At 40.5% G+C, this 10465-nt stretch overlaps 1 protein-coding gene across 3 annotated transcripts; it reads left to right on the top strand.

The window, feature by feature from the left end:
* The first annotated feature begins 2764 nt into the window (after window positions 1–2764).
* Window positions 2765–10216, top strand: C12H18orf21 (chromosome 12 C18orf21 homolog). 3 transcript variants are annotated; one of them, XM_067699321.1, is made up of 5 exons: window positions 2765–2937; window positions 3022–3044; window positions 5323–5522; window positions 7106–7305; window positions 9640–10216. In XM_067699321.1, exons 1-5 carry the CDS (start codon window positions 2861–2863, stop codon window positions 9788–9790), a joined length of 651 nt encoding a protein of 216 aa, XP_067555422.1. In that variant the 5' UTR covers window positions 2765–2860; the 3' UTR covers window positions 9791–10216. The 3 variants fall into 3 exon arrangements, with proteins under 3 accessions (XP_067555422.1, XP_067555423.1, XP_067555421.1); XM_067699322.1 differs by lacking the exon at window positions 9640–10216 and adding an exon at window positions 9390–9630; XM_067699320.1 differs by having other exon boundaries at window positions 2770–2937; window positions 9637–10216.
* The last annotated feature ends 249 nt before the right edge of the window (window positions 10217–10465 follow it).

Genomic DNA, 10465 nt, shown 5'->3' with positions numbered 1-10465 from the left:
AACCATAAAGAAGACCAAAAGACAACCCTCAGAATGGGAGAAAATATTTGCAAATGAAGCAACTGACAAAGGATTAATCTCCAAAATTTATAAGCAGCTCATGCAGCTTAATAACAAAAGAACAAACAACCCAATCCAAAAATGGGCAGAAGACCTAAATAGGCATTTCTCCAAAGAAGATATACAGAGTGCCAACAAACACATGAAAGAATGCTCAACATCACTAATCATTAGAGAAATGCAAATCAAAACTACAATGAGATATCATCTCACACCAGTCAGAATGGCCATCATCAAAAAATCTAGAAACAATAAATGCTGGAGAGGGTGTGGAGAAAAGGGAACCCTCTTACACTGTTGGTGGGAATGTAAATTGATACAGCCACTGTGGAGAACAGTATGGAGGTTCCTTAAAAAGCTACAAATAGAACTACCATATGACCCAGCAATCCCACTACTGGGCATATACCCTGAGAAAACCATAATTCAAAAAGAGTCGTGTACCAAAATGTTCATTGCAGCTCTATTTACAATAGCCCAGAGATGGAAACAACCTAAGTGTCCATCATCGGATGAATGGATAAAGAAGATGTGGCACATATATACAATGGAATATTACTCAGCCATAAAAAGAGACGAAATTGAGCTATTTGTAATGAGGTGGATAGACCTAGAGTCTGTCATACAGAGTGAAGTAAGTCAGAAAGAGAGAGACAAATACCATATGCTAACACATATATATGGAATTTAAGAGAAAAAAAAATGTCATGAAAAACCTAGGGGTGAAACAGGAATAAAGACACAGACTTACTAGAGAATGGACTTGAGGCTATGGGGAGGGGGAAGGGTAAACGGTGACAAAGCAATAAAGAGGCATGGACATGTATACACTACCAAACGTAAGGTAGATAGCTAGTGGGAAGCAGCGGCATAGCACAGGGAGATCAGCTCGGTGCTGTGTGACCGCCTGGAGGGGTGGGATAGGGAGGGTGGGAGGGAGGGTGATGCAAGCGGGAAGAGATATGGGAACATATGTATATATATAACTGATTCATTTTGTTGTGAAGCTGAAACTAACATACCATTGTAAAGCAATTATGCTCCAATAAAGATGTTTAAAAAAAAAAAAAAAAGTACATGTGAGAACTGTGTATACTGGAGAGATGTTTGTGGCCTGTTGTTAAGGAAAAAGGCAAGTTATATCGTAAAGGACTAACATTCTATTTTTGGTTTTTGTGTATGTCTTGGTTTTTTGTTGTTGTTGTTTGTGTGGTGATGGCGATTGGGGATATTTATACATTCATACAAGTGCTTACATGTGTAAGGTCATAGAAGGAGAAGAGACCCAACTGCTAATGTTGATCACCTCACAGAAGCAGGATGGAAAGGTGGGAAGAGCAGACGTAATAACTTCTCTTCTGAAAAATTAAAATATGTCTATATAGGAGTAAATATATAGTTTCTCTTTACAAACTTTTGCATCATTTGACTCCTTCCTGAACTTAAAAATGAAGGATAAATAAGGGTTTAGTATCCAGAATATATTTTTTTCCTTTTTTTTTCAGAATATATTTTTTAAAAACTCTAACAACTCAACAACAAAAGGCAAATAATCCAATTTAAACATGGGCAAAGAAGTGGAACAGACATTTCTTCAAAGATATACAAATTGCCAACAACACATGAAAAGATGCTTAACATCATTAGCCATTAGACAAATGCAAATCAAAACCACAAAGAGATGCTACTTCACACTACTAGGATGGTTAGAATTAAAAAACCAGAAAATGAGTGTTGGTGAGGATGTGGAGAAACTGGAATCCTTGTTAAAAATGGAATTACAGTATAACCCAGCAATTTCACTGCTAGGTATAAATCCAAAAGAATAGAAAACAGATACAGTAGCAAATACATGTTCAAGTTCATAGCAGCATTATTCACAATAGCCAAAAGGTAGAAACAACTCACATGTCTATCAATGGATGAATGGATAAACAATACATGGTACATACATACAACGTAATATTACTCGGCCATAAAAAGATATGAAGTTCTGATATAGGCTGCAAAGTGGATGAACCTCAAAAACATTATACTAAATGGAAGAAGCCTCACACCAGAGATTCCACGTATGATTCCATTTATATGATATGTCCAGAATAGGTAAATCCATAGAGACAAAAAGCAGACTAGTGGTCGCCAGGGGCTGGGAGGGAGGGAAGAATGGGGAGTAACTGCTAATGGGGTACCGGTAGGCTGACAGAAATGTTTCCAAACTAGTAACAGTGGTGTTTGCACAACACTGCCATTGTACTAAACATCGCTGAGTTGTTCACCTAAAATTGGTTAACGTTATGTCATCTGAATTTCAGTTGACGGAAGTTAGGAAGGAAGCTCGAGGCCTCGCTTCTCCCAGCTGCCCCCCGCGGACCGCGCTTCCGCCCGCCGCGGCCCAAGTCAGTACCCCAGCCCGCAAATTTAGAGGGCGACGGGGGCTGATGAAATGACAACCAGGGGTATGGTAAAGGAGGCTACCAGACAAAGACGGAGAGGCGGGCGGCACCCTCGGCTCCTGACGCTGCCACCCCTGCCCGGTCAAGCTGCTCCACCCAGACTATCGTCTGAGGTGATCGCCACCTCGCCCGCGGGGACGGGGTGGGACCCGGGGGGCGGGGCCAACGGCAGGGGGAGGGTCGCCTGCGCGCCGGACCGGACGCGAAGGCACCGGAACCCTTCAGCCTAGGGCACCTGTTTCCGGAGGGAGCTCTTATCCCGACGTCAAAGTCCGCCACGTTGGGAATCCGGTTTCCGGAGTCTCTTTTTGTGACCGGGTCTCAGCGGTGCAGAGGTGGCGGTGGCTATGAGGCAGAAGCACTACCTTGAGACTGCGGCGCGGAAACTACAAGATAGCTGCCCGGGCCAGGCCCGCTATCTCCTGTAAGAGAGGGAGGGAGGGGGAGCGGGAGGCTAGCCGCTAGGGGGTGTTTCCTTGTCCCTTATGAGTCTCTTTCTCTTTTGCAGCTGGGCCTACAGTTCGTCACACGGTAGGGAGGACGCCCGTTGGTTGTGGGTCAGGCTGTCGTCGCCCCGCTCGCCTTCATTCCCCACAACGCTCAGGATGATCCAAAAGAATCAGATCGACCCACTGCCATAATAAACCCCCTCGAGAGGCTTCTCAGTTTCGTAAAAAATCCAAATTCCTTAACGTGCCTTATCTTGCCTGACCTATTAGCGGCATTTGACGCATTGATCAGTCTACTCGAAATAGTTTCCTCACTTGGCTTCCGGACCATCACAAAGTTCACCTCCTACCTCTTTAGCCAGTACTTCTGTTTTGCTTGTTTCTTCTAATTTCCCCAACTTACAAATGTTGGAGTGTCCCAGGACTCATCCCTTGGACGTTTTTTCTAGCTACACTCAATTCCTTGGTGACAGTTTTTCATCCACTCTCATGGCCTTTAAATTCTGCATACTGAGGACTTACAAATTTATATCCCCAGTCCAGACCACTCCCGCGAATCCTAGACTCATTCAGATACGTTGACAACTTTTTTTGAATATTATGCTAGGCGAAAATTCAAGCTTTATCCCCCAACACGACAACCCGCCTCCTCCAGTTATTCCCATTTCAGTAAATGGTAACCCCATCCTTAAGAATTAGCCCCCAAACCTAGGAGCCACTCTTGACTCACTAACAGCCTTCCTCCCCAAGCCAGTACGCCAGAAATCCCACTGGCTTTAAAATATATCCAATATCTAGCCACTTCTTTCCACATCCAACTTACCACCGTGGTCCAAGCCATCAGTTTCTCTCCTGGATTATTGGCAATAGCTCCCATGCATTTCTACAGTCCATTCTCAATCCAGCAGCCAACGTGAGCCTAATAGAAACCTAAGCTAGATCATGTCACTTCTGTGCTACCAACTCTGAAATAACTGCCCATCTCAGAGTAAAAGTGAAAATCTTTTAAAGGGACTTCATGGCCCTATGTCATAGGTCTGCATTACCTCTCCGACCTGCTCTCCCTTTTGTTCACTGAACTCCAACCACTGCCAGGCCCCTGTGCTGTTTCACAGCCTTTGCACCTGCCCTTCCTTCTACCTGGAAATCTTACCTCACATATCTCCTTGGATTCTTCCTTCACTTCCTTCTGGTCTCTTGCAAATGTCACCCCACAAAGCCTTCACTGGCTGCCCTATTTAAGATTATAGCAGCTCCATCGCTATGCCCCATTCTCCTTTTCCTGTATTTCTTTTTTCTCCCCAGCACTTAACATTTGGCATTGTTGTATTCATTGTCTCTCTGCATGAATTGTCCTTTGTTCTCTGTGGTATTTCCCACACCCAGAACAGTGCTTGGCACTTAACTGTCACTCAGTAAATATGAATGAATTTTACATTTGGCAGAGCTAAGTTACGAACATGGTCTTTGGCTTTTTGTAGTGCTGTCTATCCCTAGCACTTAACACAGGGCTCACCAATAAATATTTATTGAATAACAGATAGTGTGCCCACCTTCCTTTTCAGCAGCATCACCTTCACACCTCACCTTTCCCGAAATAACCATGCTTGCTTTTTCACTGTACTTGTACCTGAAAGCCCGTTACCAATAATAGATGCCATTTCCAAATACAGATAAGAGTTTACAGTCACCTGTGATGACTTTTTCCAAGCCTGTTGGAAGTGTTTCTGGCTAGTCTATGCAGAGTTTAATAATTTTCAGGGCGTTTTAATCATATTCTGTTGCAGTTTTTACCAATCTTATCTTTATTTGTTTAGGGCTCCCCAAGAGCGTGAGTTCTGTAAAGGTAGCAACTCCTTTACTTCCATGTTTATGTCTCCACAGCCTAGCATGGTAGATGGTCAGTGAATGCTTTCTTGACTGCATAAAGGTCCTGGGGCAAGTCTGTTGTCCTGTTACCTTGTACTGCAGACAAAGCCCAGCTCACAACCACAGAATTGTGCTAATTGTTTTAAAAAGAAAAGTCACAATATAATTTGTTATTTTGTGATAAATGTGTTTGTAAAATTGATGAGAAATACAGCCTTTTTTACTTGGTAGCAAGTAATGAACAATGTAGCAAAGGGTGGGGACTTACCTATCTGTTGCTAAAAGGAGTGAATGGATAGAATTATAGTGTTTTATAAAATAAATTATTGCTGATTTATGCTTTTGTAAATTCTCATATTTTGAGTGTGCTTAACGAAAATGTATATTTGCTTGTATTAAATAATATACTCTTTTGCATTTATAATATTGATAGTTTACAGTAACAAAATATTCTGTTTGCTGACTCGTGAGTTTCATTTGTATAATTTTAGATGATAAAAGCACTTTTGAAGGAACATGTCCATACTGTTTCCAGTTGCTGGTTCAGGATAAGTCTCGAGTACGTCTCAAACCCAAACCCAAATTGACACCCAAACTACAGAAACTTCTTAATCGAGAAGCAAGAAATTATACACTCAGTTTTAAAGAAGCAAAAATTTTGAAAAAGTACAAAGACTCCACAAGTGTATTGGTAAGATTTCAATTCCAGTATGTATAAGTAAACCAGAATTTTCTTTTCTTTCACTTAAGATGAGGTTAAGAATTAGCCTGAATATAACTCAGAGGTTTGTAGTAGTATATTTAGATTGTCAAAATATATACATAGGATTTCTTTCTAGTGATTACTGTTTCATCAAGAGTACAGCTTATTTTTGTTTTTCACAATTACCTAAAACCAAACATCGTGAACTCTCAATTGCCCAGATCTTATTGCTGAGCACAATTATTTTCACAAAGTTGAGAATTTCTTGAGCTCACCAGTGTGACTTCACCTGAACTGCAGTTACCACTAAATTATTTTTTCAGCTAATGGTTCCTTTCTTCGAACAACAGTATGTATTAGGTATACATAAAGCTCTTGCCTTATGTATTAGGTACCAGTGTTACTTCTTCAGTCACCTCCGCTCCATGTCAGAGTATGTATTTAAGTTTATGCCCAACAAAGGTAAGTGCATCTTATGTTCATTCATCAAACATTTATTGAGGATCTATCTTATGCCAGACAATGCTGTGTATTGGGGATGTTAAGTGCAATAAAACAACCAAAAGCAAATTACTCTGGTTTACTGTATAGAGACCAGTATCAGATACACTTTATCTGCATGTTTTGTGTTAACATTCATCAACTATTCGAGTGCTTGCTTACTACCAGGCACTGTGCTGGGCATTCTGGACATTATGACAGATTATGTCTGGCCCAAGACTACAGTTGGTAATAACTTAGATTGGAACTGCCATATTTAGGAGTTTACCATAATTGGACAGGTAAATGAATTTTGCTATGTCATAAAATTGATTGTTTATAGAAAGCATAAAGTAACCTAAATAGACCTCTATAAATGCATTTTTACCTGCTCATGAACATCAGAGTACTTCTCAGCTAAACTAGTTTCTGTTAATTTTGTTGAGGCCTGGGCTGAATCCTGTGCCTTGTGAGTCAGATATGTAGAAGAAAGGCATTTAGCTATAAAATGAACCATGTGTTGAAAAATGAATCCTGAAAATAAAGTCAACCTCTATCGCTAATGAAGTGAAGAAGTATGAGAATGTGAGGATTCATTTGATTGGTTTTATAAATTGCTTTAGACCTGTATTTACAGAATAAAGGTTTGAAGGAGTCAATTAAATTTTCAGTGATATTTTGCCATGTTGTATTGGGAAAAGGCTTGGAGTTTGTCTGCAAAAAAAATGCTAAATGTCTACTATTGTTATAAAGAACAACTTTCCAGATGTTAAAGGGTATCATTCCCAGTCTCCTCCATTCCCTGCCGAACACGGTTTTACACTGAGAAAGTAAAGACTTTATCATCTTTAAAAAGGTGTTTTAAATTATATACAAATGTTTAGCCATTAACTTTTTATTGCAGATTTTCTTTTAAGTTTGTGTCTTGTCTGATTCCTGCTGCTAGTTTACAAGCTTGCTGAGGGCAGCCTTTGTTACTCACCCTGTAGTACCTGGTTTAGTCCCTTATGTATATGAATTTAATGAGCATGCAGTTTATTGGATTAAATTATAAGAGAAATCAGACCCACTATTTCTTCTTTTTATGGCAGGTGATTACTTGTAAAACATGCAACAGAACAGTTAAACATCATGGTAAAAGTAGAAGCTTTCTGTCAACATTGAAGAGCAATCCTACCACTCCTGCAAGTAAACTCAGCCTAAAGACCCCAGAGAGAAAGACTCTAAGTTCTGCAAAACTAAATCATGATATGTCTGGTTCCAAAGCCAAGAGCCCAGCATTGATTTTCAGGTATATTAATCCATTAAGCTATTTAAATTACCAGTGTTAACCCATGAGTTCTAATTTCTCTGTTAATACACTCCCTGAAATTGCCATGCAGTTGAGGAAGTCATCACTGCACTGACTTCCAGGTGTATTCCTCTACTTCCAGTCTCTCCCTGGACCTGTTCCCAGCTGCCTATTAAATATATCCATTTCCCATCCCTACATGTCCCCACAGGTAACTACTCAAACCTGCCCATCCTCCTAAGTTCTTTATTCTGTAAATGAACATGCCCTTCTAGACATTCTGACCTGAAATGGTGAGTATAGTTGACAATCCTACTTGCTCAGTCTTGGTCCAGTTAGTCGCCAGTTTCTACCCATCCTGCTTCCAAGGTGTCTGCAGCTATTCTTTCCTTTTTCTCCCTGCTGCTGCTATCTGTTCAGGTCATTATTCACTCTTTGCCAGGACTACTACAATAATTCCCTGAGTCTTCCTGCTCCTAGTTTCAAGCCCTTTTAGTCTGATATTTTTTATTTTTATTTTTTATATATTTATTTGTTTACTTATCTTTCACCGTGTTGGGTCTTCGTTGCTGCATGCAGGCTTTCTCTAGTTGTGGCGAGCAGGGGCTACTCTTCGTTGTGGTGTGTGGGCTTCTCCTTGCAGTGGCTTCTCTTGTTCTGGAGCATGGGCTCTAGGCTCACGGGGTTGCTTCTCTTGTGGAGCACGGGTGCTGGGCATGAGGCCTTCAGTAGTTGTGGCACATGGGCTCAGTAGTTGTGGCTCATGGGCTGTAGAGTGCAGGCTCAGTAGTTGTGGCATGTGGGCTCAATAGTTGTGGCACGTGGGCTCTAGAGCACAGGCTCCATAGTTGTGGCACACGGGCTTAGTTGCTCCACGGCATGTGGGATCTTCCTAGACCAGGGCACGAACTCGTGTCCCCTGCATCGGCAGGCGGACTCTCAACCATTGCGCCACCAGGGAAGCCCTGACAGGCGGATTCTTAACCACCGTGCCACCAGGAAGTCCAAAAGCACAGTTCTGATTAGAAGCTTTAGCACCTCACTCTGTAGCATATGGAACAAATACTCCAGCATGGATTTCCAGCCCCCACTACCTGGCACCAATCTGTCTGCCTCTCTTACTTGCCTTAATTCATCTTATGTGTCAGCAAAACTGAAGCACTCAGTTTACTTTCCTGCTCTAAACCTTTGTTCTTGCTGTTCCTGTATCAGAAATTCCTGTGGCAATCTAACTGAATAGGGATTTGTGAAATGATACTAAGTTAACTGTGTGACTGGGCACATGTTTTATTTTTAATAATCCTCAATACACTCTTCACTATGCTAATCAATAAATTTAGCTCCATAGAAACTGTGAAAGGAATTTTTAAACATTTTGTTACAAAAGAGTCTGGTAGTTTCTTGAAAATCAATAACAAAATTCAGCAGGAACTGGATTATTTGTTTTTACTGAATTGAGGTTTTTTTATATTGGGTTTGACATTTAAAATTTCAAGTCCAGTTTTCTCTATATTCCTAGTTATTTTGATGTTTGGTACAATAGGAATTCATCATGGAAGTTTCTACTTTATTGGACATGTGCAGATAAAAGAACATTTTGCATATTTAAAATAATTCAATTGCATTTAGACCAGACTCCTTCTTAGATATATGCAGGAAAGAGAAAGCTATTTCACATTTATCATGGATGGGGAGTCAGAAAAGGGATGAGACTGACAAACCCCAAATATTGTTTGGGGGGATGAACACAATTAGAAGGAAGGAAATAGAACGAGGCATAAATACACACATACCAGATGGGGAATCATCTATTTAGAGGGCGTCCTCTGTGCTTGGCACTGTTAAAAAGCACTGGAATATACAGTTAGTTGTACAAAGTGTCTGCCCCATGGAGCTTATATTGTAGGGGCGAAAATACAATGGAATGGTACCTATATGTGTAGGTTGATATTCTTCACTTTTGAGAAAGAAATGGTCTGGAGCTGTGAAGAAAAAATATGTTTTTAAAGTCCTTGCTTAGAACTGTCATGAATCTTGGTGTCAGACTTACAAGGAACTCAGACCTGATGACACTTTGCCTTTAGCTTTCTCTTTCAGGTGGTGAAAGAAGCTTCCAGAACCCTCATTATACCTCCTAAATGTTGCCTGTAGCCTGTTTAGTGAGGAGATTTTTAAATAAAATTGGAATGACTTTGCTGGGTACAGCCACTGCTCATATATGGCCATAATTATGGAAGAGTAGAAAACGATTCTAGTAGCAGGTATCTAGGCTAAGAAGGAAGAACTGTTGTTTGTCAGTATACCTAAGTGTGGCTTTATGTTTCTTTTCAGAAGAGCTAAATCTGGACAGTCAACACCCATTTGCTCCTCAAAGAATGTGAGCAAAACAAAGAAACACTTCTCTCAACTAAAAATGTTGCTTAGTCAGAGTGAATCCGAAAAGAATCCAAAGGTGGACTTCAGAAATTTCTTGTCTTCTTTGTAAAGGATGGACTATGAAAATAAGAAATGTTTAATGTAATTTCTGAAACTAAAGTTAGTCAGAAAACCTACTTTTAAAGAACTTATTTATTCTTAAAATACATGGAAACTAGGGTTCAAGAGCAAACTTTTCTTGGCATTCTTCAGTGTTTATGGAGAAAATACCTCATTAGAATGAAAAACTGAAACCTGCCTACCTCACCAGGTGATTGTGAGGATCAAAAATATATGAAAGGTCCTTGTAAGTAGTAAAGATATATATGGAATTGAGTGGTTATATTATTATTTTCTCCTCCCTTAAGTTTTCATTATGTCATTTTATTTCATAAGGAAATTGAGATCTTTATGAGAGGTGTGCTTACTCCTTTCTAGGTGTCTGTAACCTTATTGATAATTCAGAAAAACAATAAAGTGTAATATTTCACCATAAGTGGCATTTAATTTGCTCTGGTGAAGACTTATTTTTAGGTCTAAAATTTATATCAGAACATAACATGGGAAGACAGAGTCAAGATGGTGGAGTAGGAGGACGCAGAGTCCGTGTCTCCTCACAACTAGGGCACCTACCAGATGCTGGTGGGGGACCTCGACACCCAAGGGTATGGGAGGAACCCCCAAAAGATAAGGCAGAACATGGGCGGGGGAGCGAGGGGGGAGGAGAGGTGGAGGTGGAATGGGA

The sequence above is a fragment of the Pseudorca crassidens genome, chromosome 12 (assembly GCF_039906515.1).
Source record: "Pseudorca crassidens isolate mPseCra1 chromosome 12, mPseCra1.hap1, whole genome shotgun sequence".
In the NCBI taxonomy this organism is placed as follows: Eukaryota; Metazoa; Chordata; class Mammalia; order Artiodactyla; family Delphinidae; genus Pseudorca; species Pseudorca crassidens.
Note: the sequence above shows the minus strand (reverse complement) of the source record. Positions and strands in the feature narration are given on the sequence as shown.

What these genes read in the sequence shown, in the direction of transcription:
- C12H18orf21 (XM_067699320.1), top strand. Translation starts at nt 2,861, where the DNA reads ATGAGGCAGAAGCACTACCTTGAGACTGCGGCGCGGAAACTACAAGAT. An exon ending in GGCCTACAGTTCGTCACACG is followed by an intron (nt 3,045 to 5,322) that starts GTAGGGAGGACG and finishes GTATAATTTTAG; the next exon opens with ATGATAAAAGCACTTTTGAA. An exon ending in AGCCCAGCATTGATTTTCAG is followed by an intron (nt 7,306 to 9,636) that starts GTATATTAATCC and finishes GTTTCTTTTCAG; the next exon opens with AAGAGCTAAATCTGGACAGT.